Source organism: Tripterygium wilfordii, chromosome 7 (genome assembly GCF_013401445.1).
Source record: "Tripterygium wilfordii isolate XIE 37 chromosome 7, ASM1340144v1, whole genome shotgun sequence".
NCBI classification, from domain to species: domain Eukaryota; kingdom Viridiplantae; phylum Streptophyta; class Magnoliopsida; order Celastrales; family Celastraceae; genus Tripterygium; species Tripterygium wilfordii.
The window spans coordinates 1,496,628-1,523,515 of record NC_052238.1 but is presented as its reverse complement, the minus strand read 5'-3'; the positions used below and the strand labels follow the sequence as shown (position 1 = coordinate 1,523,515).

General features: G+C 39.2%; 5 protein-coding genes across 5 annotated transcripts; 3 read left to right on the top strand and 2 right to left on the bottom strand.

Moving 5' to 3' along the window:
• Positions 1–278: 278 nt before the first annotated feature.
• On the bottom strand, positions 279–9,223 carry LOC120001528 (beta-galactosidase 8). The gene is made up of 19 exons (XM_038849902.1): positions 8,612–9,223; positions 8,410–8,505; positions 8,170–8,282; positions 7,976–8,042; positions 7,772–7,864; positions 7,467–7,610; positions 7,208–7,296; positions 6,971–7,076; positions 6,757–6,844; positions 6,043–6,161; positions 5,232–5,396; positions 4,707–4,909; positions 4,438–4,547; positions 2,463–2,572; positions 2,161–2,277; positions 1,860–1,961; positions 1,385–1,596; positions 981–1,311; positions 279–891 (listed from the first exon to the last, which is right to left on the bottom strand). Exons 1-19 carry the CDS (start codon positions 8,777–8,779, stop codon positions 784–786), a joined length of 2,541 nt encoding a protein of 846 aa, XP_038705830.1. The 5' UTR covers positions 8,780–9,223; the 3' UTR covers positions 279–783.
• A 2,806-nt stretch (positions 9,224–12,029) lies between these two features.
• LOC120001540 (DNA polymerase epsilon subunit C-like) lies at positions 12,030–14,406 on the top strand. Its single transcript, XM_038849922.1, has 4 exons — positions 12,030–12,484; positions 13,089–13,173; positions 13,899–13,940; positions 14,052–14,406. The coding sequence occupies exons 1-4, from the start codon at positions 12,065–12,067 to the stop codon at positions 14,132–14,134; spliced, it is 630 nt and encodes a 209-aa protein (XP_038705850.1). The 5' UTR covers positions 12,030–12,064; the 3' UTR covers positions 14,135–14,406.
• A 786-nt stretch (positions 14,407–15,192) lies between these two features.
• LOC120001539 (fasciclin-like arabinogalactan protein 12) lies at positions 15,193–16,740 on the top strand. Its single transcript, XM_038849920.1, has one exon. It carries the CDS (start codon positions 15,666–15,668, stop codon positions 16,407–16,409), a length of 744 nt encoding a protein of 247 aa, XP_038705848.1. The 5' UTR covers positions 15,193–15,665; the 3' UTR covers positions 16,410–16,740.
• A 1,114-nt stretch (positions 16,741–17,854) lies between these two features.
• Positions 17,855–20,453, bottom strand: LOC120001696 (zinc finger protein BALDIBIS-like). Its single transcript, XM_038850119.1, has 3 exons — positions 19,927–20,453; positions 19,439–19,835; positions 17,855–19,307 (listed from the first exon to the last, which is right to left on the bottom strand). The coding sequence occupies exons 1-3, from the start codon at positions 20,072–20,074 to the stop codon at positions 18,422–18,424; spliced, it is 1,431 nt and encodes a 476-aa protein (XP_038706047.1). The 5' UTR covers positions 20,075–20,453; the 3' UTR covers positions 17,855–18,421.
• Positions 20,454–24,963: 4,510 nt separating this feature from the next.
• On the top strand, positions 24,964–26,726 carry LOC120002025 (NAC domain-containing protein 72-like). The gene is made up of 3 exons (XM_038850573.1): positions 24,964–25,406; positions 25,490–25,776; positions 26,062–26,726. Exons 1-3 carry the CDS (start codon positions 25,232–25,234, stop codon positions 26,644–26,646), a joined length of 1,047 nt encoding a protein of 348 aa, XP_038706501.1. The 5' UTR covers positions 24,964–25,231; the 3' UTR covers positions 26,647–26,726.
• Positions 26,727–26,888: the final 162 nt, after the last annotated feature.

The following is a 26,888-nucleotide window of genomic DNA, read 5'->3' as shown; positions in this document are numbered from 1 at the left end:
TGTTTGAGATGGGCTCCAGATAGATTCGGCCCAATACATTAGGTGGGCTGGTCCTTAGTGAGGCCCAGCCCAAACATAGCCTGCCACAGACCAAGCCCGGCCCAGCCCAGCACATCCCATAATTTGCTCTGTTGCTCTATGCTGCAATCGGGTGAAATAAAGCCCATGCAAATATGAACTGAAAATTGGAATTTGTAGAGAATCAGAAAACGCACTACAAAGTCCAACGGCTCTGCCATCTAAGGTAAATTTTAGATGAAAGGCATTGTGAATCTAAGTTCGGAAAACTTGCCAATTATCTTTGAAAGGCACTATTATTGTAAATCCCATCACCTACAACATAAATATATGTGGACTATACTAGTACCAAGTATCTCCTCGTGCTACAATCCTTCTGTATTTAAGCCAGATTAATCAAACTTATATGCTAAATAGTTTTATCGTTCTTTTCTAGTTGTTTAGTCCCTGATTCCTTTAGGCTTTAAGGGTCTGAAAGAATCACAAATGCAGTCATATCATTGCCTATAGTCTTCATAAAGGCAAATGCAACTTAAAACATTTTCTTCACCTTAATCAGCAAATCAGTAAGAACTTTTCCAATCACCCTAATCGAAGGAGAAGCTATAATTCCCTTTTCATAGCTTGTGCTGCGGCGTTGACTTTATTTATTTTCATGTATTGAGTGATTCAGGTCCATCTTGCTTTGACAAGTGAGGTAAAAGACAAACCTACACGGGCACGGGGTCAACCATCATATGCCATCACAAGATCCGAGGAATCTGTTTACGCACAGGATGCTTCTATTGCTAAACTCTTTGTAACTCCCTGGCATGGGTCACCAAACTTAGCTGTAGATACGCTGAGGCTACAACTCTTTGATCCAACACAAGCCTGAACAAGTTAGCACATATAAGAGTAAAGCAATATTAGCTCATAACGAATTCATTAATTCAATTTCAATTAAAAAAACATGATCAAACCTTCTGAACAATGGAACGAGCCTTCGCACTGCTGCACCGGCCATGGGTAAACCCACCACAAGTCCCACCAGGAGTTCCAAAACTAGCAAACGTGATTGAAGAAATGACCTGATTAGGGTTCGGGCACTCCAATGATAATATAGGTCCTGATTTCCTTGCTGAGTCTGAATTCCATGTCTCAACTGGTGCAGGGTGAGACTCTGACACATGAGAGCACAAACTTCCAGTCTGCCTTGTCGAGAAAGCAATCTGTGTTGGATCACCACCAATTTCTTCAAACAATACAAGAATGTTTCCACTTGGTTGCAACCATGAACGTGGGACGTGGTACCTGCCAGATGAACGAGTTCAGAACCAAATCTTTATTCTAACAAGCCTATGTAGGATATAGTATTACTACTCACAGTTGCTGGGATGGCTTCCCACAGTTTTTCAAGCATTTGCTTGAACCATAAGATCCCCTGAAATTACAAGAGTCGGTGCAGCCTTTGTTGGCAGAGACATAGGTTGGCCAATAGCGGCCGATGCTTTGTCCATTTACCCAAGCCTCACCCTTACTCATCCCAGTGAAGTCCAGTGCAACGGGGTCATTGCCAGCAGGAGCATCAAACGTTGTCTGGATCAGCAATAATTATTAGCATCCAAAAGATTGATTCACAGCCTCCACAGTAAATATCCAATTCACATGACGATGGAGGAGATGACATACTTTTCAATGACCACATGCAATTATCTGTGAAGCATAGCCATAAATCACAATAATCTAATATGTGCTATGAATGCTACATGCTTTTCCAATGTCACAGGAAATAATTTTCTGCTTGCATGTGCTGCGAGGAGACAAGACTGTAATACTCCTAACTAAAAGGCAAAGTTTACCTTATACCATATTAGAGACTGCTTCTTAGGCAAGGTGGATTCTGATACCCACTGAGAAGTTGTTCCACTCGACAGACCTAATTCTTCACCCTTAAGCCCAATCTGCGCTCACAATGACGAAGAACAGAGTAAGTACATAGTACATAGTACATACTAAATATTGTTATATTTGATCTATTTGGAAGCTCACTTAACTCTTATCTTGAAGTGTGAACAAATAAATGTAAAGAAAGTTGCTCCTCCATTTACTAAACAAGGCATACTCAGTTATGTAACAGAAGTATGAAAGACACTCACTGACCTGATATGTCCACTGTTGAGCAGAGAGATCAACAGGTACGCTGCCATTCGTTGAGTCTTTCAGCTTTACAGGACCAGTGATGCCGGCACCAGTTTTGTCAAAAAATGCTCCATAATTCTGATACAATTTATATTTTCATTAAATAATGGACTCAATAAAGATTAAAATTTCTTTTCATCAACAAATTATATATAAAGTAACATGAAAACGGCTGTAGCAGATAGTGTAGAACTGTAGATAATGTGTTCGGTGTTCCCTCTGTTAATAAATGTCAGTATGTATCTCAATCAAGAGGACCCAACCTGAAGTCCAACGGTTAAACTCAGGAGATCAATCGTGTTCTTCCCTGGAACAAGGGTGACGGGGATCTCCACAGAAACCTTGGCATTTCCACTGCTGCCTATGCCACTTCCTGCACAGGCTCATGTTACAAGACTGCAAATTAGAGATCACGAGAAGGCAAAATCAAACCAAAATTAGCAACAATCACATGCAAGAGACAATGATATATGTTCTCTGGCCTCTGTCCACGGTTGTCAATGGGACAAGAATATTATGCTCTTAATATGAAGAAGGTATAATGGTAGAAACAAAATGCTGCAACCCAAATATGGAACCATCAAAGGGGCCTTGGACATATACAAAATGGAATATCTCAGAAAGCCAAACACAAAGGAATATGATATAATGGTCAATATCACAATGGTCTAACCATACAGGAAATATAACAAGTGAGGCTTGCAGAAAATGCCAGAAACCTTGAGAAAATATAATTATTATAACTGGCCTTGATCTTCCTCATGACAACTAATAGGTATTTTCAACGGCTTATGATGCTATTTAACATGTCTGACATAGGTAATTGTTTGTCTAGTCAAGCATAATAGATGCACTCATTCTCCGTTTTGATTCTCTCAAGAAGATACCTCCATTAGAGGAGCTGGGGAAAAACTTAATGCAGATTATCGCTAAGAATAAGATGAACTGAACAAACTGCAAGATCCAAGAGCTTCATCACGCTCATCCATGTTTTTCTGTGGATGGAGACATTTATACCTTCTATTTTTGAACTATTACATGGGGTAAGGTTTACATATATTCTGTCTGTCTCCGACCCTGTCCATTGAGGATTCTTGTGTGATAGGATTGTCCTACATCGAAAGATATGGGAGCTAAGATGTTGTTTATAGGGGGAGGTATGAGCCTCCCTTAGTACCCAAGGTTTTCTAGTATGGGCTGGGAGGCCTTGGGTACAGCCGGCCCATATGGGTGAGTGTCGGTTGGGCCTTGGGTGCTGAGCGTGTATGGGCACGACTCTATCAATGGTATCGAAGCATGATCCTGTTGTGCCTTCAACTTGGGACCGTGCCTGCGGAGTGGCCAGCCATGGTGCTCGACCAACGAGGGTGCGCCTGCCGGAGTGGTCGGCCATGGTGCTCGACCAACGTGGGCGTTGGTCTTGAAGGGGAGGGTATTGATAGGATTGTCCTACATCGAAAGATATGGGAGCTAAGATGTTGTTTATAGGGGGAGGTATGAGCCTCCCTTAGTACCCAAGGTTTTCTAGTATGGGCTGGGAGGCCTTGGGTACAGCCGGCCCATATGGGTGAGTGTCGGTTGGGCCTTGGGTGCTGAGCGTGTATGGGCACGACTCTATCATTGTGCAAGGAAGTTAGTTATTTACCTTTTTATAGGTCAACATGTGACCCAGTGCTAGAGTTGTTGGGGTGCAACCTAAAGGTTACATGATCAATGACTAGAAACAGTGTCTCCACATATTATGTGGGAAGTCAAATCTTGTGCATGGGGTCGTTTACATTTTTTGTGAACTATTAATGATGACAGTAAAGAATCATACACTTTTCTACCCATTTACCTAAAATATAAGCATGAACCCAAGATTACTGGGCAGCTTCCGTTCAACCAAAAGCCTGTGCTGCATCAATTACAGCCAAGTTGAGGCTTTCCTTGGTTTTGCCAAAACAAAGGCCCAACCTCAAATTTTCTTCTTTCTCAACTCAGCTTCCACATGATATGTGATTAAAAGGTTAACCATGGACTGCTTTTTCAAAATGCTACACACCCATATTTGTGGAGTCGCAAGGCCCCACTGCCCCAGTAATAGTCCATTAAAGAACGATAGACAAACAAAAAATGAAAAGAAAAGGTAAAAGGATATCTGTAAGGGAAAAACAATATGGGGCATTGGTGCTATAGAATTAAGATCTCCTAACAATATGCATCATCACTATTACCATAAAAAAAAAGTCTCATCACCTGCTAGCCTCCCATTAATATAAGCATGAAGGACATGGCCAAGTGATTCAACATGAAGAACAGTTTGAGATCCATCTCCAAGGAAAGGTTCATCACCCTTGATATTGGTACTGCCAAAAGTAATGAGAAAATGTTCTCAAAAGTAAGAACTAGAAATGGTCTTGAGGGTGACAATGATGCCTCAAGATTCAAGAATGCTTCATTCAAAGAGAAAAAAGAGGGTCCTAAAAATAAAAAAGAAAGCAGATGCGTAGAGTAAACTAATATACCTTATTGAATACCACAAATAATCACTTTTATCAGCTGTTGTATTTATTTGCTCCAACAATCCTGGTTTGACAAATGCATCATCCTTTGAAATACCCACTGGTTCATTTATCCAACTCCATCCGGACGTAAATTCCTCAGCTGAATTAGCATCATCTTTCTGAGACTGACGGATAAAGCTTGGAATAACAGCCACTGAGTTTATCTGCCCACATAAAATTGAAAAGCTCGCTTATGCTCCTAGCAGGAAAATAAAGAACAAAGATAGATTTATATTCTTCTACCTGAAAAAATAGTTTAAACGAGGCTTTTTTTTTCCAACAGTCGACATCAATAACAGTAGCGTAAAGGCTAAAAATAGGATTGTTTGAAATGATGGAAATATTTAAGAGTCAAGAACCAACTTTTTATAAGAGAGAGAAAATCTAGGCATTTTAATTCTCTATAGGTTTCTTTTGTAATTTCTCTCAGTGGAATTTTGTTCTACAAATTCAAAGGAAAGGAGAAACAAAGCCAATAATTCAAACCTTTGCTGTGTTAAGCACAACATTCTTGCAGTCCGGTAAGATACTGACAGACCATGCAGGTAAATGGTATGAATTGCCATTGAACTTCACAATTGCTTCAGATTGAGTGCCTATGTTAGCAAGAAAAGCTGCACATGGTCCTGATCCTGTTTTATAAACTGTTGCCTGAAAGACAGGAGAAAAAAACCAACAACATCTATCAAGAAATCAGTATATAACACAGCTATCCAAGCTGTATGTGTGCCTGTAACAAGAAATAGATTGGCTGACAATTGCTGGGTAGCCTGAGTGAAAGGTTTATCCAATTGGATAAAATTTTAAAAGCTTGCTGTCCTAGAAGGAAACATATATCGTTTTTGTTCACTGGTGCAAAAGTTGAATCGAGTGAGCAGAATATAATCTGTGCATCCATATCATCAAGCTAATGTCCGTTATCGTTTAACAAATCATCAAATTAGTTTATATCAAATCATTTGAAGAGCTAGATTGCATAAAACAAAGACATAAGCACAAACGTAAAGACAAACTAGGTGTCTTGTTTAAGCCATTCAACACTGTAAAGTAATGGCATAAACTTAATAGGAATCACAACCCTCTTGCCATTGTCAAAAACTTGCATTTTTCATTTTGGATTTAACTGTAATTGCCTGATTTATAACCATATAAACAGGCACCTTTTATGCAAATCTAAAGCATTAGTCTTTGGAGATTCAAAAGTCAAACAGTAATATGGTTAGAAAGATAGAAGAATAAAGTTTTGATCAAAACAGGAAGGAAAATTTTCTCTAAAGAACATATAAAATGGTTTTACCTCCAAGTTTGAACCAAGAGAAGAAACTGCTGGCTCAGTAGCCACTAATGCCGCTTCACAAAGCTTTATAGCCTTATGCAGATCTTTTAAATGGCCCCACTTAGGCTGCCTAAGATGTCCTGCAAAATAAATGAAAAATGTTGAAGCAATTTTGCAAACATTATTGTAGAGACATCCTTAGACCATTACAAAAATGAAAGATCCATTTATTTGTTTCTTTGGCAACATGAAACTAACAACAAGGGAACAAGATGACCTAATCTAAAATCATGATCAGGTGGATCATGTCCACTGGCAAGCAACCATTGAGTACCTGAGTAGTGAATCACATCTAACGTTTCAATTGATACTGAATCCTTGCAGCATTGCATTAATTACAAATACCAGTTCATAGACCTGAAGAGTCAGGAAACTTTGTTTTCTGTGCATTCTCTTTGTATCTATACAATATATGCACCTGAAGAGGAAGGTTAACTTTACACTAGCGGAAATGTTTCACTATTAAGAATTCAATATGCAAAAATGAATCCTTTGCAATGGCTGGAGTGGTCTAGTAAAAATTTCACAATGATGCTAGTAAAGAAAAAGTGCTTTTGCATGTTCAACAGCACAATAAAAAGACTATCAGAATAGAACAAAAGAGGTTTAGTCTTCATACAAGATTCAAGAGAAGATGAACCATTCAACAATAAACTTAATAGATAGAAGGTATACCATACTCATCAAGGGGAGCATCATAATCATAACTTGTCGAAATAAAAGGCCCACCAGTTGTCCGGCCAAAGTTAGTACCACCGTGATACTGGATAAGCGTAACCAAAAATAATCAGTTCATGCTCTTTTTGCTGTGAGACGATATTTTGCATGCTTGATAACCTTAGAGTCAAATTTTATTTAACCAACCCAAATTGCCATGCTATCACAGTACCATATAATAGTTCTGAAAAGTTCCACCTAGTTGGAAAAAACGTGCCACAGCGAATGCAAGGTCTTCAACTGGTCTGTAGGGCACAGCACCACCAAAGGACAGAAACCTAGTGATTCAACCAAGAGTTGGAAAAGCCATGAAAGAATGTTCTATATAAAGATCCAAAAGGATGATAACAGCAATTGATTCATATTGAGAGGGACTTCTCAACCAAAAATCAAAATTCAGAGAGTTTACCATCCACTCCAGTTCTCAGTCCACATTTTGGGTTTCTTGTTAGAGTTTGGTGTGAACTGGTCACAATAGAATCCATTGCAAGTGTTTATCTGTTCAGTAAAAATTCCCTTTGATCAGAAAAATGCGTATGTATATATAATGTGAAATGAATAATATATTCATGGAGTGCCTATGTAAGAATTCTAAGTAGACATGATAACTGCGCAATCCAAATTGAGAAAGAGAACAATGAAAAAAATATCAAACATAAATTTCTCACAATGGGATCAGGGGCATTTGCTTGCTGACACATAACCCATGGCACTCCAGTATCCTGAGAAATTGCCATGGTTGCTGCCCAGTTGATGTAGGATTTCGCAGCAGATCCATATGCAGAATCAATGTTTCCATATTCATTTTCAATCTGAAAAAGAACAGCACCAATGAGCATAGGATATAATCTATCATAATATATTCATATCACGACAATCAAGAACAACTTGGGAAGGACTGTCAACCAGAGTACTAAATGCATAAAACAAAAACCAGACACCAACATCCAAAATTTTTGTTAGAAAAATCAACCTGTGATAAAATTATTGGTCCTCCTTGGGATGCATACAGTTTCTCCTGCTTCATCAGATCAACAATTTTGGATGTAAATCGCTGCATTTCAGCCTGAAACAGAAAGCCAACAAATGCAATGACTATTAAATTTGATAATTGCTTGGACAAACACTTAGCATACCAGAGGCACAGATATATTGACATTGACAAAAGTCACAAAACCTTGAACGGCTCATTATCAGTCCGAAACTGAATTCCAGGTATCAAATGTAACCACAGAGGAAACCCGCTGTCCAGAAATAATAATCTAAGTCATTAATTATTAATCAAATTTAAATACAAAAACAAAAACAAGTAAACAAACTGCTATCATAAAGTTATCATTATTATAACAATCGATAGTGTAAAAACTGCACCCGTAATTCCATTCTGCGCAGACATAAGGGCCAATACGTAGATGCACGTAAAGACCGGCTTCCGCGACCGACTTCACGAATTTAACCAGATCGTATCTTCCCTCGAAATTGTACTATACAAGTGTAATTAGCACAAGATAAAACAAACATATATAATTAATATTAGCAATTCTAATTCAGAGGCGCCAAATTCAAAATTCAACTAAATCTGGAAAAAGAAGACAAATATGCGAATCGAACCTGATTTCTCACAGGCTCATGTCCGTTCCAGAAAACGTAGGTCTCGATAACATCCAAACCTCCGTCCTTGGATTTCTGTATGAGGTCCGGCCACATCTGCAATTGCAAAAATACGTACACATAAATTGTAGATATACATACTTGTATGTGTATACGTACATATATACAAAAAGAAAGAAAGTAGAGGACGACATTGAGGTACCTCGGGAGTGCTGCGGGGGTAGTGAATGGAGCCGGAGATCAAGACGCGGCGCTTGCCATCAATGATCAAGGCTCTGTGGTCGTACGTCACATTGGCACACAACGACGTCGTTACTAGAACTCCAAGCACCAACAAACGAACCACAAGAATCTCTCCCGTCCCCCTCATACTCCGCTTTCTTCCAAACAAACGAGCACGTATTCTCTATGCGATTCTGATTCCTCTCAGTCTTGATTTCTATCTATAAACTACTGTTAACAATGGAGACTTAAAATAGTTCTTGTAATTCTTTATTACTTGAAGCATTAGCTTTGGTCTGCTTTGATACGCATTTGTTGCTTGGCCGCTTAGTAAATGAAAACGTGAAGGGAATCAAGAGGAGATCCGGAAGCTTAAGCTATAGTACGCCGGGTAGGACACGCCACCTCTCGCTCTCGGAGCTCGCGTAATTGGTCTCGTCTGCTTTTCTGTGTCGTCTAGTACTGATAAATGCCAGTACTCTGTTTCGTTTCATTTGCAGTGTTGATGATGATGGGGCGGTTTCAGGCACACAGCTGAAGCACAATAAGAGCAAGTGTTAGTCAGTTAGTGAAGCGAAGGAAAAGAATCAGGTGTTGCTCGATCAAGTGGAATATCAGTGCAACCGGCATTTAACTTGTGCCACGTTTTCGTGTAAACAAATTAAGTGTTGCTAGGTGGTATGGATATCAGTGCAACCGGCGTTAATCTTCCGCCATGTGTCTCTTGTGCCCTACCGGTTAACCAATCGATTGTTCGACAATGGAAAGCGTGAAACCCCAAAATAAATTAAACAAATAAATATGAATCTTTGAAATCTGTTTGATACTCATTTTTTGGAAAACAAAAGGCAACACTAAAAACGCACAGAAAACATAAAATTACTGAAAAACAACATGAAAACAGAAAACCTTTTCTCGTAAATGAAAACCAAGGTGAACATAGAAAACACAAAACAAATTACAATCCATTTTTTATACATTAGATGTTAAGACAAAAAAAAGTCCCACATCGGTTGTTGAGGGGCTTGGTGTCTAGCTTATAAGCTTGCCCAAACCTTCAAACACTTGTCAAGCCTTTTCCAAATGGAAGGGGCTTGGAACTGCCACGGCCCAATGGGCCGATATGGTGGGGAGGTTTGACTTGGGTTTGGGTATCGGAGCGGGTGTGCGCTCGTCCCCGATAAGAAGTCCACTCGTTGGGCCTTGGGCTTTGATACCCAGTCCACGAGTGCGGGGGAGTGTTAGGACAAAAAAAAGTCCCACATCGGTTGTTGAGAGGCTTGGTGTCTAGCTTATAAGCTTGCCCAAGCCTTCAAACACTTGTCAAGCCTTTTCCAAATGGAAGGGGCTTGGAACTGCCACGGCCCAATGGGCCGAGATGGTGGGGAGGCTTGGCTTGGGTTTGTGCCGTGCTGGGATTTTCTACATTAGAAGGAATTATTTTGCATATGCGGCAACCCTAATTTCTAAAGCCTTAAACATTTTGGTGGGGTATGGTGCATGTGTAGTGCATTGTTAGCTTGGTGCTTAAAATCCGCGATTCCAATATCCAGGACAGTATTCGATGAGAGCTTGAGCAATTATTGGGCATTCGGTTCCGCCTGCTCCGTCGCACCAATCCTCACAAACAATAATGAATTTAGGGTTTCTGATGATCGTCGATTGATTAGAAAAGTATAATAGTTTCCGTTTGGTATAAAATAGGTCATACGATAATGGATGAAGCTATCGTGTCAACAATTGCACGACAAACGTCCTTAATTGGATTCCAGTCCACTGGCGGTGGCGACAAAAAGGTCACGTTCAACGCGTCATACAACTGGACTGGGGCCCGGGGCTTGAATTTTGTTCGAGGTCCACATTCATGTATTAAATAAAGGCAACAACCTCCCTCATATGGCGATTGGTCCTTGGTGATGCTTAAGATTATGCATGTCTTGGGTGCTTCCATTAAATTTGGGTAGGTTAATCATCTATATCGTGTGATTAGGAGTGTCTGACTGTCGGTCTTTTTTTTATCCATGTTTGATATAAATTTAATCCATTTTGATCGGTTATTGACAATTTAATCAATTTTTTTTTCAACCCAATTCTTACTAATACATATTTGATAATGATCAATTAAATGATTAATTTGACGGTCTATTCAATCTGTCACGTTTTTTTTTTCTTCAGTATTAACTATGAGTTTGATTCCCTGAGCATGCCGCCTTACATCAAAAAGGAGGATGGTACAAATAATTATGATGCTTCCCACGCTCACGGTACCTCATCGGGTGAGTCGTGGGTGGGATGAGTAACTTAAAAATCAGTGACTTCGACCATTAGAGTGTGTTTGAATTGAGAAATTCGGATCGGAGGGAAGAGAAGGGAAGAGAAGGGAGGGGAGGGGAGGAGATTATTTTTCTCTCTCCCATGTTTGGATAGATAAAAAAAAACGGAAAGAAAATTTGTTTAATTTACTAATTTATCCTTATTTTTATGTTAAAATATTATGTACAATGGTAAAATAGATATTTAACTTACAAATGACTTAATTAGTAATCCCTTCTCTCCAAATGACTCTATTTTCGTAATTTTAACAAAAGTCTAATGAAATATTCCTCACATATCCACTCAGATCTCTCCTCTTAATTTTCAATAAACTATCCAAACAGGGAATTAAAAGGAAACTCTATTTCCCTTGCTTTCCCTTTCCTCCAAATACCTCAGCCCAAAACACACTCTTAATGAGTGAACGCGGTGCAAAAGGAAGCCACAGAGTGCTTGCACGTTGACCCTAATGCCTACCCATTATTGTTGATTTGGGATGTCTATATTACAACCGAACCCACAGACTACCGAAAATAGGAAACAAAAAACTATAAAACCAACCACTTCAGAAACAAAACCAACCCAACCCAACAAAAAGAATCATTTCCCTAATCAACTTCTTATTGTAGACTATTTCTCATGACTTTGGTTCACGGAAGTTGAGCTCAGCTTTGGCCCACCTTTACTTGTCCCTCATCTAATTAATAGAACAAAAGAGAAAAACTACCACATTAGCTAAAGTTGGTTCATCTAACAAATGATGAGTTCTAAATTCGTTTCTACTGACGCAACAAAGAAGAAGAGAATAAATACAAAAGAAAAAAGAGGACAAAAAGGACTAGTAATCATGAATTCATCATTGTATTTACTATTTATAAATAGAAGTAGGGACTGGGGTTGGTTCACTGCAATAGACAATAGCATGGACGTAAGTTGGGCCTACCCAAGCACAAGCTAGGCCTGTCAAATAAATGGGCTCAGAAATAGAGTTAGAGGCCCAATGTCGAGGAGTGCATGATTCCAACAGAAACTAGACAATCAGAAGGCCCAAAACGTAAGGGCCCAGAAAACACAATAAGCTAATAACCCCACTGTTTGCGAGGAGCTCAAACAGAAAACAATGGCCTCCACGAAGAAAAGCAGAGAAGAAAACGAGAAGAAGAAACGGAAGAATGACATCAAAGAAAGTCCAAGGAAATCGAATGTAAAGTTGCCGAAGACAGAAAAGAAAGGCATCAAGAAGAGTAGCAATGGTAAGGCAAGCGAAACTGACGTTGTCGTAACCGATGGTTCGGAGGAACAAAGCCAAACACCCAAAAAGAGCAGCCACAGAAATCAAGTCGCCAACGGCAACGTCAGGAAACCCAGTAAGATCGAAAAGAAACGAAAAGGAGAAGAAAAAGATCAAGAATTTGAAAATGGGAAAGAAGACTCCAAGTTATGTAGATTTCCGATGAATCGTATAAAGCGGATGGTTAGCGATGAAAATCCAGCTTTAAAGATCAAGCAAGAAGCTTTATTTCTCGTCAACAAAGCCACGGTACTCCGCGAGATTCTTATTTATTTCGATTTTTATTCAGTGATGTTAATATTAGGGTTATATCCTTATAATTCATAAAGTGATTAATGCACCTCTTACGGAAATGATATGAGACGTGCTTTGTTTCGACAAGAACGACATTGGTATGAGAAGCAATTTGTGAAATAGAGAATGGAGAGAAACCCTAGAAACTTTTTCCTGAAAGAGGGTTGGCTAAACTAGATCGGATTGAGTAATTGAAATTGGGGATTTTTTTTGTCGAATTTTCTACTTTTGATTGATGTTGCAGGACAAGATTTAATGACCTTTCAGATATTTGTAATGATTGTTGAGATTGGAAATTGACACACAGGGTCCCTGTGTATTCTTCTTCTTAATGTGTTTTTTCTTCTCCTTTATTGGATTTTTTATGTTATGCATTTATCTAGTAACATAAAGAGTGCACCAAGGGGGTGCCAACCATTTACTATTTCTTTTCAGTTTAAGAATTGTGAAGATTACTAGTGCTGCCTCGAATTGTTCTGTATTTCCATGCTATCCTTTCCGGGTTATTGTCATTTATGCATGTCCTCACATGATTTTTCATATTTTCAATTGGTTGCAGGAGAAATTCCTTGAGCAGTTTTGTGAAGAGGCTTACGAATTTTCTGTCAGGGACCGCAGGAAGTCTCTGGGTTACAAGCAACTAGGTAACCTCTATCTCTAATCTCTATCATAAAGAATAGATTAATATCCTTTCATGTTGAGGTTGTCATGACCTGCAAGCTTTCAAAAGCATATGACCACTAACATTTCTTCCCGAGCATTTCTTTTTAATTTAACTCAATTTTGGTTGCTGCACACGTACTTAGTCACATTCTTGGAACTTAAAATTATTCTGCCATAGCTCAACAATGTCCTCTTTGTTTTGGATGCCATTAATGCACAGTTCATTGAAGATTAAGGATCTTTTAGGATTCAGTGGGACACTAACCCAGTAAGGATGATTTGATGTCTGGCACAGCTATTCATTTTTGTGGTTCTTCGTATGCTACTCCTTATACGAACTTCCTTTACATAATGAATATGCGAACTCTCATTCCGTTGCACCTTCATTCATTGTAGAGTGCTGTTTTTTCTAATTGAAAATTTGCCTCAAGTGCATATCCAAACAATTGCTACATATTGTCAAAACTCTTAAAATTTTCTCTTTATGCATTCATGGGATTATCCATTCTCATGTGAAGTGCCTCCATCTCACTCATGAGAATTCATTTGCAGAAATTAGCAATATTCAGTCTCAGGGAACAATAACTTCAAAATCTTGCTTTCTAAGCAGCATTGCACTTTTAGACCATGTCAAAGCTTTTTATTCATCAAATGCTGCCATCTTTAATTAAGATTATATTGAGGTTCTTCATTTTGGTTGTTTCAGCATCGGTCGTCAGCCAAGAAAGGAGATTTGACTTCCTTTCGGGTACTTATTACTCTCACTTCCTCTATCACTTGTATTCGTTAGACTCTTAAGACTTTCATGTATCCCCTTTGTCATACTAATGCTATGTTGCATTGATTTTATTTGCACTAGATTTTGTTCCTGAGAAAGTTAGGGCTGAGGATGCTATGGCTGAGAGAAAATTGGCTGAAATAGGGCAAGGAGAGGAGTCATGAGGTTTCCAAAGATTGAGGACTAGCTTGGACAATCTTGCAGTTGTTCAAGTGAGCGGCTAGATCTCACGAGGCTTCCAACGATTGAGGCTTAGCTACAGATTTTGTTGTACTTCTAAGCCCTCTGATGCTATTCCGCAACAATGATGTATAAAGGATGTACTTTCCTTTATCCAATTCTTCTGTTTTTACATGGCTTCCTTACTGCTAGTCTGCTACAAATTTACGAAGTCACCAATATGATAGCATTGCTGAGGATACGTTCTTTCCTATTGTATCGTTGCTCTGTACTCTCAATGTGGCCCTGTGGGTTGTTAGGCTTAGGTGTGCTTTCATTTCACCGCTCATTGGCCCATGAAGGGAGATGTGGTGGGGAAGGTTACACAGAGAGGGAGGGGCTGGCATCCTCATTTTGTGAGTTTGAATGGTTTCGGGTGTGCCAAATGTTCTTTGTCCACCTGTAAATCCAGCATGCGAGGCTCACAAAGCATCTTTTTCCCCATCACATCAACAAAATCTGGGTTAGATGTCCCGGCAGATCAAACCAGGTCCAGTCTGTATCACGGTGGTTGAATGTTAAATGTTGATATAACTTTAAAGCTCTTGCATGCAACAATTTTGATTGACAACCAAAGACACTAGAACTACTTTTAGATGATAAGTGCCTGTTCAAGCTAAACTCGAGGACATGGTAGGAGCAACCCAAGGTAGCCATGTAGGAGAATTATGTATTCCATTCAAGCTGGTTATTCTCTTCAATCTTCATATCTATAATCAATTATACGTTCAGATGTAGAAATCAATACATATCATGTCATAATCTTGTCATGTGATAAATAATTTTCTTGAAAAGGCTACGAGGGATGCACTATATGGTAGAAATGGTGGTGGGATTAGCCGATTAGGAGTCGCAGAAGAAAAGGTGAGAGTTGAGGAGCCACATCAAATGCCAGATTTGTAACGTAAACGTGGATTATCTCCCTCCATTAACTAACAAAAGGTTCCACAATAATTAACTACAATTTTTATATTCCAACTTGTGATCCAATTAGAGAGATTTGGACATAGGAGTAGGACAGAGGATGACATCCATGATTCATGCTATGGCCCATCTCTCAAACCACTATCAATCTTCACCTTCGAAAACATAGCAATTACAACTTCTTTCTTAAGGCTGTGGCCAGCGTATCTTAAGGCTTTAATCGAAATACAAGCGCTAGTGAAAGCAAAACTAATCATGCAAACACACCCATTTGAGATCTCACTCACTCTACCTTTTCCTGCTTTTTCAAGCAATCTGGTTGCTCCAGCAGTATCAAATCACTGTATCCATTGATTCCCTCTCCCACCTCTTTTGGAAAGATAAGATGCAAAACAACTATGTTTTCTGTAACTAACGTTGCACATTTCACCTAACTACATCTTCTCCTCAACCATGATAAAACCCCTGCCTCTATTGCCTACATTTCATCGAACACTTTGTGTGCCGAAGACCACTGCTTTGATTTAGTCTTCTAAAACACAAACTACAAGGATGTTGAAGCAAGCTCTCTTCACATCCTCGCTCATCTTCCTCTGCCTTCTCCACTGCTCCATATTAGTCCTAGCTCAATCTCCAGCGCTTGCTCCGGCACCTTCTGGCCCAACCAATGTCACCAAAATCCTCGAAAAGGCCGGTGCGTTCTCGGTCCTTATTCGCCTCCTGAAATCCACCCAAATGATTAGTCAACTCAATAGCCAACTCAATGATTCAAACAATGAAATGACCATCTTCGCGCCCTCCGATAGCGGGTTTTCAAGCCTAAAAACAGGCACCCTGAACTCCCTAACCGATCAACAACAAGTTGAGCTGCTGCAATTTCACATGATTCCCAATTACCTCACAATGTCACAATTCCAAACTGTGAGTAACCCATTAAGGACAGAAGCTGGAGGAGATAATAGTGGCAGATTTGCATTCAACATCACCACTACAGGAAATTCAGTGAATATAACAACTGGCCTTACAAACACCAGTGTTTCTGGTACAGTTTACACGGATGGTCAGCTAGCTATTTATCAAGTGGACAAAGTGTTGCTTCCTATTGACGTTTTCACTCCTAAGCCTCCTCCCGCCCCGGCCCCGGCACCAGCGAAGCCTAAGAAGAAGCATATTTCGGAGAGTCCAAGTACTGCAGCGGATGCTTCTGGTGCAGTGAGTAATTACATTCTCATCACGTTTAATGCGGTGGTGGTGTATGGAGTTGCAGTTGTTGCTGCAATGTTCGTTACTTTGTGACGGTACAAAAGGGATTTGATCAAATTTGGTGGCTAGATTGGAGAACTCTGTTCTATTGGTTCGACTGTGTGATTTCGTTCGTGTGTTGGATTGAAAGGTTGTTGATGGATCTGTGGTGAGTGCTTTTGGAATAATTTTCTGCTTCTTCAGTCCCAATTTTAATTATCATTCAAGTTTGTTATCTATTAAGGTTGATTCTTGGGGTCGTTTGTTTTTTTCCTCTATTCTTAATTCTCCTTTTGTTGCTTCACTAGTTCACTCTAATGTATTTTTGTAAGGATGTTGTGTCAATGGACTTGGCATTCTTCTCATTAATTTATATATCATGTTCCAATTTTCTATTTTTGTCTTTTTTTTTTTTGTATATGCTAGTAATGTGTCGGTCCACTTGTTTTGAAATTCAGGGTAGATTATTGAAATTAATTCATTGGACATCATATATTTTTTTAATAACCGAGAACGATATCATACAAATCAATTACTCTTTAGACATACATACGATATAGATTTAAATTCAGGTCATCAGGCCCGAAAACTTTATTCACTTTAAGCAAAGAGTGACCCTAACACGGCAAAGATTAAACAGGAAGCTATGCCTTTCACTTCATTTGGTAAAATAAAATGGGTGGGAGACGCACCTTCGCTTTCATTCCTATCAATTTCTCTACACGTAATTACTTCCAATTTCATATATATCTAGTCAAGCATAAAGTTGATGACATGGAAATTTGAAAGATTCACCTGGTCCCACCACGATGAGAATCCTGAAGTATCAACCTTATAATAGTTAACATTAGGAAGCTACGTATGGCGCATTAGTAAAAAGTAGTACATAATCAAATCCCAATTATTGCTCGAGTCGAAAAAACTCTTTAATAATTATTGTCCTACGATAGGTAGTAAAATATATCTATAATTGCAGTTGGTGTTAAGAATAAATATCATCACTTCGTGAAACCTGAATAATATGGTTTATAAGATAAAATTCAATCTCAAACACATAAGAGTTGCGCGACACTACCGGAGGTGGATTGGATTGGGCTAAACAACCACAAACCCAAAAGAGTTGTGTTTTTTTTTTTCCTCTTTCACAAGCGTTCACTTGAGTGTGCAAGTCAATGAATTATATGTGAAGACTTCTACGCCATAATAACATTAGCACGAAGGAAAATTTTCTGCATTGCTATAGTTATCAATAAAATATGCTCATATGCAACTTTTTTTTTTATAAGCTCATATGCGACTTAATTTGGTACAATCGTGCCACTGATTGCAGATAGGGAAAAAAATATCTCTAATTACACCAATTACGTATTATTATTTAATTTACTACCATGAGTAAAAATTAAAAGGGTTAAAGCTTCAGTAACACCCAATCACTCAATTGTCTAAATTGAAAATCTAAAATCTGTACTTGGTTTGAATTGAAAAGACAAGGTGGCTACTGGTGAAATTTTATATTATTTTTTTTTTCCTTGGGCATTATAATATGATTTTACTATATAATCTGCGTTCAAAGTTTAAACCCCCACCCAAATTTTCCTAAAAACAGACCCAACAAAATGAAATTAATAAGAAATTCTCCTGCCTCCCAGACCGACGTCCACGGTGGAAAACAGAGTCACGGCCATCACAGGAGAAAAGTCTCTGACAACAACTCTTGTCATAGTCAACAGTATTTTTAACGTTGATAATAATCAAAAAACTGAAAATAAAAAAAAAAGAATATGAAATTACAACTACATGCATATGGGTCCCACCTCCTATGCCTTTCTGACTGCCATCGTGTCCTTTTTTGTCTTGTCGTCCAACTCTATGCAGTGGGCCTACCCATTGAGTCTCTGATCACTTCCGATGTCACATGACTCGGGACTTCTCCCTCGCCCTTTCCACCGAGTTGACTCAGTTTCTTGCAACTTAATTGGTCACAAAACAAAACCTTTCGATGTTCTCACCTAATTATCCTACGCAGTAGAAAATAAAAATTAACCATACCTGGCCTTCTATCGAACTCACGAGTCTTGTCCAGTGTAACGGCGCAAGTCCATTGCAGCTGCCGAACCCAGCGAAACAAACTTGGCTAGCTCGTGTTGCAGAAATGGTCTGCTCGATTCTCCTCCAACGCCAAGGAAATCCCTAGTTAAACTCCCCTCATCAGCTTCAGTAGACCTTCCCGTGACCGAATTGGCCAAAAATGAGCTTGAACTTGAGCTATGATCTTCTTGGCTCGCTGGCTTGAAAAGCTTTTGCACTATTTCTTGATTTTTGTTTTGCTGGTTGTGAGAGTTGAAGCTTGAGAGAGATGCACTACCACTCATCAGTCCAAAGCCGGTAGTGGTATTGGTCTTGGTTATTGTGGATCCCATTTGAGCTGCTTTTTGCAAGAGTGCAGTGGCTGACATGTGAGCTGGGCCTTGTTGTTGGTTACTATTGGAATACAAACAACTCATTGATTCGGACAAATTCTTCTTCTTTTGTTCCTCCAAATTTGTAATTCGTCGTGCCAATGCCGGTGCCGAGACATCATCGGCTCCGGTAAATATTGCTCCATCTAACGAGTACTTGTTGAGCCACTGCATTTGTGAAGAGGATCCAAACATAGGACTAAGTACGATTTCAGGCAAGCTTGTCGCAGTCGGAGCAGTCAAGTAACCATTAGAATGACCAGCAACCCCAACTGAATTTGCATGATCGAGCCATAATTGCAATTCCGAGCCACCAAAATCTGGTCGAAAAGCGGAAAATTGAGAGATTGAACTGGCTTGAGGATAATTGATTGTTTCACTCAACAACTCATTTTTCAAATTTGGATTCACAGCAGTTTGAATTGTAGTGTATCTCGAACTTTCTTCTGCTAAAGCGTCACAGAAGGCTCTATGAGTTATAAAACTATCCTTCCTGCAGTTCCATAATTAACGCGTGCACAAGTCACGATCCTCATAAACTCAATATATAAAAGGTCTCGTCTCCATGAACATTTAATGATATTCTACAGACAAACATAAATATGGAGGGGATATTATAAGTACCTGGAGAAGATTGTGCCACAGTCACATCGATACTCTCTAGTGCCGCAGATCTTACTATGGGCCTTCCAGTCGGACTGAACTGCGTATTTCTTCGAACACTTGTCGCACTTCCACTTTTTCTCTCCGTGTTTCCTGCTGAAGTGCTTCTTGATTCCGGTTAGATCGCCAAGAGCTCTAGATGGATCGTGGTGGATGCAAGTCTTTTCAGGGCATATATAGACCTTCTTCTTGACTTCTTTGTTTGTTCTTTGCTTCAGCTTCCACGGAAGATTGTGCGCTCTTCTGTGAAGCTGCAAATTCTGGTCCCTCTGGAACCGCTTGTTGCAGATTTCACATAGGAATCGGTCAGACGCCATGAGAGACTTTGGGGATAAAGCGATAACTTCAGCATCTGGATCTGCAAAGAAATCAAAAGAAATAATTCAAATAGTTTTAGATATGTAGATAGGGATGCGTATATATATGTACATATCTATGTATATGCTTGCCTGGTGTGCCTGGCAATCTCTTTCGCTTAGCTGGGATTGAAGTAGGGTTAGGGTTAGGGTTTGAAATTAGAGTTGGTTCTTGAACAAACCCTCTGATTGTTGTTGTTGTGGGAGGAAGAGAGCTTATCAGTCCATCTTGAGAAATCATTTTGGTGCTGAAATTGGAGCAAACTAAAGCTGGATATATGTCCAAAACCAGCTGAACCACACAACAAGTATATATGTACTCAAGATAGCAGAAACAGAACCCAAGTGAAGAAAAAAACAAAAGCTTCACCCCAGAGACAGGATTCAAACAAACCTAATAACTCTCAAAGAGATTTTCTTATTCTTCAGAAACTATCTCTCTGGATCTCAATATACTATATTGGCTAACTTAAAATTTATTCTTAAACTCACTTGAAAGCCCAGAAGAAAACTCCAAAAGAAAGCTAGCAAGAGAGAATATTTCTCCTCTCTCCCTCCCTCCTTATCTTTCACCGCTAGCTCGTCTCAAAGACAGTCAGACTTAGACCCAGCTGGACCACCACTCATAATATATATATATATATATATATATGTATGTATATAAAAAAAGAATGAACAGTTTGGATGTTTAATTAAGTAAGTAGCAAAGCTTATATGGTAATAAATGTGTGTGCACACGATGTTGCAAGAGTTCTTTTCGGGGGGTGGGCTATATGATATCTACACATACAAGATCACAAACTTTGTATTATTTTAAGAAGAGAAAAGGATCAAAAGAAAAGTAAGAAAAAGAGACAAGAATTTAGTGTGTTTAAAGATCGTATCCCAAGTTGATTTGAAAAGGTTGAAAGTCAGTTGCCTTTACAGCCAACCCAGTCACTGATGAGGGTGAAAATGATTATGCTATAATTGGTACAAAGAAAGAAAAACCAGTATTTGAGAGATCTTGAGAGAGAGCGAGAGAAAGGAGGGTGTACATGTTTGCCGTCCGTGAGAGCTGAGTGGCTGGGAATGAGGGACCCACTTAAAGACTGACACGGCGGGGAAAATAAAGTTAGATAAATACAAGGACAAGAGATGACTGGTACCTCTTCATTTGTCCCACCATACTCACTCACACGTTTCTCAAGAATTTTAGAATCTTTGCTGAGTTGACTCGGTCAGTCTCACGTGTTTACTTGACTCGGCTACCTAGTTTTCTAATTTTGAACCAACGTTACAGTATTCGGCAAGTATAAATATGAAATTAATTTAATTTAAATACTTATAGTGTCATTAAACAAAGGATAGTGTATATAATATATGGGTACGTAAGTGACATCTCAACAGTTTCTATATTTTATTTTTCGTGGTTTTTTTATTTGCTCCATATTGCTAATTAAACTAAAAATTTAGGAAACAAAGCAATCTCTCAAGATTTAAAAAAAAACAATGTATTAAACAAAGATGAATGAAATTGTTCCGTAAGATTCTATTCAACCACTTTTGGACTCAAGCATTCGTATCGTTCCTCCCCTAATGTCCCTCCATCTTTGAATTGATGCCGTGTTTTTTGGATTATGTTTCTCCATTTTCCCATAACTGTGTTACGTTTAGGTACTTTCCCCACACACATATACGTGTGTGTGTGTGTATATATATATATACACACACACACGCGTGTGAGTGCGGATGCACATAGTTTGATTGCTGTCATACCTTAAAATACTACGTAGAATTGTAATTTTTTTGTAAATAATTAAAAATTCGTAGGAGCTAGCGTCACATGCAATGCAAATTCATGTACTTAATTACGTACGTACCATGCATTTTAATATGAATTTGATGAGGAGGAGAATAATTGTCTATCTTTTCTTTTGGTTGCATCTGTATCCTCTCTCTCTCTGTCTCTCTCTGTTGCAGGAGAAAGTAAGTATGATATATATATATATATATATATATGATATTCTTTGTGAGTGAAGTACTTGGTATTCATTTTGAAAATTCTACTTAACTATATATTTCATATTTGACGTGGTGACAAATTAACTAGCTTCTAAACTATTCCAAATTAACGCAGTTAATTGTTTCACAAGCAAGTAACTTTATACACGTATATAATACCTCAATATTCCTAGCTGTAGTTATCAATGACTAAATTTTCATGAAATTTTAGGTAAGAAAAGAATTATGCACCGTGAACTTCACGCACACGCACTAGATTATTAAGATTTTAGAGACTTAAGTCCATATGAACACTAATGCATGTTAATAGACTTGACCTATGTGGCATATTTTATTTTAAATTTTTAGAACAATGGACTGAAGCATATATTTTGATCCAACTAGCTCAGTCGAGTGGGCTTCGTATTATGATATTGTCCAAAATAATGGGTTCAAGATGTGTGTACTTCTCTAGTGGACTGGACCTTTGATGGTCCGCGAGGACAGTGACAGTATGGGCTTTGGTGCTTTACACGAATAGCTCAAAGCCCATGGGTTTCTTTTCCTTATTTTGGAAGTTTCAAGTGAATAAACTTTAGTCACACCCCTAAATTTATTAAAGACTCCCCCATTTAGGTTGACCATCCATTGTAAAGATCAGTTGACGAAGTGTCTATAGTAAACTTAGGGGTGTGACTTAAGTTTACCTTTCAAGTGTCCGAGGTGGGCTAGGTGGCACTTCAAGTCTTTGACATGGACATGGGCCTTGGTTATTCAATTTTTTTGGGAGCTTTATTCACACCCCGGTTTTTATTAAGTGTACCCCGACTTTATTGACTTTGCTTTGACTTTGTCTTTTTTTAAGACACATGCTCTTTACACCCCACCCCTTCACCATCTCTTTCTTCTTCCTCATGAGCACCCACGGTCAAGCATGATGTCGTCGTTGTCTGAGCACCAATCCAGTGACCACCACCATCAACTTGAAGCCCAAGCCACCACGAACTAAACCCGGCCAACCCCGATGAGTTTCGTTCTTCGTAATCGTTGAAATCAAGTTGGAAAGTCTATGACCACTGCGAGAACAGTGATTCGATCTGGACAAGTTGGCCACTGTTAGAGGAAATCAACACCACCTTTGAACTGCTCACGGCAAGACACTTCCATTCCACTCATTTTTCGGTCAAGACGCTATTGGAAATTGACGACCCTAGTTTGATTCCGTACAATGCATTTTTGGACGATTTTGGTCTCGAAATACCGATTTTGGGATAACTACGAACCGAAATTTCACGTTTCCGACAAGCTTCAACTCGAGAATGACCTTAATAAACGACTATATGGGCGACAATGGCAGAGTTGATTACGGGGTGTGTTTGTAAAATGTCTAAAATTTATGTAGTTTGGGTGTATTTATAAAAGTTTAGAATTTTTATGGGTTAATATTAACAAGGGGTGTATTTAGTAAAAATCTGAATGCAACTAAAGCTCTCTAATTTTTTTTCATTATCTTCAAATGGGCTGGATCTGGGCCTCGGTGATTGAAAGGGCCCATTGTTCTTTCAGCTAGGGTCATTTTTCTTAAAATTTCTTTTTGAACGAGGTGCCCGTGCCTTTGGCTCCTACCTGTTATGCGGTGCTTGATCGGCCATTTCTTCCCAAAATGCATCCGGCATCCCCGTCATGCGTGCGATAACAATGACAACAGGCATCATAAACCACGTATGAGCGACGAAACCAGCCTGGATTTTGAAATTTTTTTCTACAGAATATGACAGACTTAGGGGCGATTCAAACAAGGTATTGGCATAGTTGTGGGCCGTGAAACATTTGATGTCTTGTCGGTTGTCTCTAACGAAACTAAAGACAGCGTCAAATCTTGGGTATAATCAGTCGACTATACATCTGACCGAATGCTTCTTCCTGATCAGGATTAGTTTAATCTTGAAAGATTCTGGTTTTAGCACTAATGGGATAGATTGATTCGCTGACTAAAAACTGTCAACTGCTCAAGAGGCTATCGAAAATGACGTGCATGAAAGCGCTTCTTGGTGCTCGACAAAATGCGCGAGTGAAGTCAGGGCAAAGGATAGTGTGAGACGCATGACGCACACCTTCAAATAAGGCAAATGTTCGAGGCAGCTATATCCTGGTTGTCATGTTTGGCCTTATCAAGTCTTCAAACAATCAACAAACTAAAGACTCGTGCTTCATTGAAGACTTTGGCGCGGTGACAAGTATGTTCTTGTGAAGGAAAGAACCAACAATAGCATCTTCTTTTTTTCTTTTTACAAATTTCAGGATTGAAACTTCTACCGGATTTAAAGAAAATGATGGCTATTTGTCTGATTTCTTGAACACTCGTATCAATTGATGTGGGCCAACACGCAAGAATACATCCAATTCTTAGAATCAATGCCCGAAAACTGTTAGCCACCATCAAAACATGATTTAGACCTTTTTTTGCTTTCCTCATGTATCCTGAATCAGCATAAGTGACGATGGAAGACATTATGATGCAAATTAAGCAGTCAACCATATTTTTTGTCCACGCTAGGGACGTGTAGTTTATAAGCTCGCAGTACAGCCAACTTAACTGCCCCATTTGGCACCAGTTTGGCCGTTAGCTTATAAGCTCACGGTACCACCAACTTAACTGTCCCATTTAGCACCGGTTTGGCCGCTAGCTTATCCTTTTTATTGGCTAGAATCCTTTACTTGAACAAAACTAGATCTTGTGGAATCATATCGCATATTTGACGATACATTTCATACCTTGCTAAAAAATTGATATTGAAGCATGTGGCTTTCTGGATGTAGATGATGATATCTATACAGACGGATCTTATATACAACTACTTTATCACCTACTTTGATTTCACGTTTCTCTTTCCCTATTGTACTCAGTAGTTCCTTCCCTATGATTTGATGAGAAGGGACTAGGGAAAGCTTGAACTCAGTTCTTAATATAAGCGCAATTGAAATTTTTGGGGAGTTATATATTCACTATTTCTTGAAGATCAAACATTGTTATTTGTTAAACAAGTCGACGCAATCAATTTTAACCCTAAAGCATGCAATTTAATCAATATATATACGAGCCTCCAATGCAATATAATTAATCGAAATACGAGCCTAGGCCTGCAGCCGTGCATGATCTTAGGGATTACTAAATAAATATCGTGAGACCAAGGTTTTACATCCAATAAGGTTCCAAAAGAATTGTCAATTCCAGCAAGTAAAACCAAATCTATCGCTTTATTTAAACATTTCACCTAACTTTAGCTGCTTCCGAGGTCCACATGTGCGTGAAATTGCACCAATATATAAAGGCATTGGCGCTGTTTCTCTTGTGATTACAACTAGCTCCTTAGTTCGATATCTTCTTGGATTCCCTCGTCGCCTTCATCGATCCATGGAAATGGACATGGGAAGCTCAACTTTCCAATTCCCTCCAGGTTTTCGGTTCCATCCATCCGATGAAGAACTCATAATTCATTACTTGCAAAACAAAGTGATTTCGCGTCCACTCCCAGCATCTGTAATTGCAGAAATCGATCTCTATAAGTATAATCCATGGGATCTACCTAGTCTGTTCCCTATAGTAATCATTCACTCCTGTTCCGTTCATTTTTTTCTTTTTTTCTTTTTGAATTGTTATCTGTTTGTTCAGGTAAGGCACTGTTTGGAGAAGAAGAGTGGTACTTCTTCAGTCCAAGAGATCGCAAGTACCCGAAAGGAGAGAGGCCAAACAGGGCTGCAGGTTCGGGTTATTGGAAGGCAACTGGTACGGATAAGCCTATACTTACTTGCCGTGGATCAAAGAGTATTGGAGTGAAGAAGGCTCTCGTGTTTTACATCGGTCGGCCTCCCAAAGGAGTCAAGACGGATTGGATTATGACTGAATACAGAATGCTTGACACAGTTACTAAACCCTCCAGGTTCAAAGGCTCCATGAGGGTAAACCATGCATGTACCATTGATTACAATATATAATGCGTTATTATTTGTCTAGGGATCTCTGGGGGTTTTGCCATACCCATCACACCACACTTTTGTGCTGTCTCCACATCCACATTGGATGAAAATCCTAAACTCTCGAGAATTCTGAGTTTCTCTCATCCGATCTTCTGATAATATGTAGCTAGTATAACACTCCACTTTACTTACTCAAAAGGGAATGGAACACCCCGTAGAGTTCGAACTAGCTAACAAACGATAATACTTTGCCTTTTGTTTTGCTAGTTGGATGAGTGGGTACTTTGTCGAATTCGGCAGAAAGGGAACATGTTAAAAAGCACAAGTGACATTCAAGGCAGTCATAACTCAGAGATTGTGGGATCCGTACCAAACATCGAGCATGGCCATGCACGCCCATCAGATACAGACTACTGCAATGACATGATCAGAGATTGCTTAAACAAAAATTGCTGTGTATTAGCTTCTCTACTAGCTGGTCAACCTATACCTTCCATGGAGGCCATATCAGGAGTTAGCTTTCAAGGATGCAACAATGCCAATAGTTTCCCTATGGCTTATGGAGAGGGGGGTAAAGTGAACCCTCCCATGGCAGTTTCTTCCTTGGATTATTATTTTAACCCACTGGAAAGAAAGCCTGATGAGGAAACAAGCTACGAAATTATCAATCCATTCAACAAGAAGCTGAACAGCAACGATAGAGAGGAGGATTATATACTATGGCAGGCACTGACCGACAAAGATGTGAACTTCAGTAGCATCTACAATCATAGCTCTACAGATCGCATCATCGATTATCAGGAGCTAAAAGAATTGGCACTCACAGGAACACTTCACACAAGCATAATCTAATACAGGTACCGCATGCAGTAAGATCACAAGGGTGAACAGCATTAAGATGTAGGTGACGCCATGCTGGTGGATCAGCCTTCATGCTGGATGGCAACGACCAAACCAAATAGTAGTCTGTATTATTAGCATAATTCATAGTTCTTTGAGTATGTGGAGCCTGCCCTTATAGCTGTCTGCCTATTTACTGTGTCATTTGACGACAAGTATAGATGTAAAATAAAAGTAGTCTAGTTTAAACACAA

What these genes read in the sequence shown, in the direction of transcription:
- LOC120001539 (XM_038849920.1), top strand. Translation starts at nt 15,666, where the DNA reads ATGTTGAAGCAAGCTCTCTTCACATCCTCGCTCATCTTCCTCTGCCTT.
- LOC120001696 (XM_038850119.1), bottom strand. Translation starts at nt 20,074, where the DNA reads ATGATTTCTCAAGATGGACTGATAAGCTCTCTTCCTCCCACAACAACA. An exon ending in GAGATTGCCAGGCACACCAG is followed by an intron (nt 19,836 to 19,926) that starts GCAAGCATATAC and finishes ATTTCTTTGCAG; the next exon opens with ATCCAGATGCTGAAGTTATC. An exon ending in TGTGGCACAATCTTCTCCAG is followed by an intron (nt 19,308 to 19,438) that starts GTACTTATAATA and finishes ATGGAACTGCAG; the next exon opens with GAAGGATAGTTTTATAACTC.
- LOC120002025 (XM_038850573.1), top strand. Translation starts at nt 25,232, where the DNA reads ATGGAAATGGACATGGGAAGCTCAACTTTCCAATTCCCTCCAGGTTTT. An exon ending in TAATCCATGGGATCTACCTA is followed by an intron (nt 25,407 to 25,489) that starts GTCTGTTCCCTA and finishes CTGTTTGTTCAG; the next exon opens with GTAAGGCACTGTTTGGAGAA. An exon ending in GGTTCAAAGGCTCCATGAGG is followed by an intron (nt 25,777 to 26,061) that starts GTAAACCATGCA and finishes TTGTTTTGCTAG; the next exon opens with TTGGATGAGTGGGTACTTTG.
- LOC120001540 (XM_038849922.1), top strand. Translation starts at nt 12,065, where the DNA reads ATGGCCTCCACGAAGAAAAGCAGAGAAGAAAACGAGAAGAAGAAACGG. An exon ending in TCTGGGTTACAAGCAACTAG is followed by an intron (nt 13,174 to 13,898) that starts GTAACCTCTATC and finishes TGGTTGTTTCAG; the next exon opens with CATCGGTCGTCAGCCAAGAA. An exon ending in GAGATTTGACTTCCTTTCGG is followed by an intron (nt 13,941 to 14,051) that starts GTACTTATTACT and finishes TATTTGCACTAG; the next exon opens with ATTTTGTTCCTGAGAAAGTT.
- LOC120001528 (XM_038849902.1), bottom strand. Translation starts at nt 8,779, where the DNA reads ATGAGGGGGACGGGAGAGATTCTTGTGGTTCGTTTGTTGGTGCTTGGA. An exon ending in CTCTTGGTTCAAACTTGGAG is followed by an intron (nt 5,397 to 6,042) that starts GTAAAACCATTT and finishes CCTGTCTTTCAG; the next exon opens with GCAACAGTTTATAAAACAGG. An exon ending in AGTCTCTAATATGGTATAAG is followed by an intron (nt 1,597 to 1,859) that starts GTAAACTTTGCC and finishes TTGCTGATCCAG; the next exon opens with ACAACGTTTGATGCTCCTGC.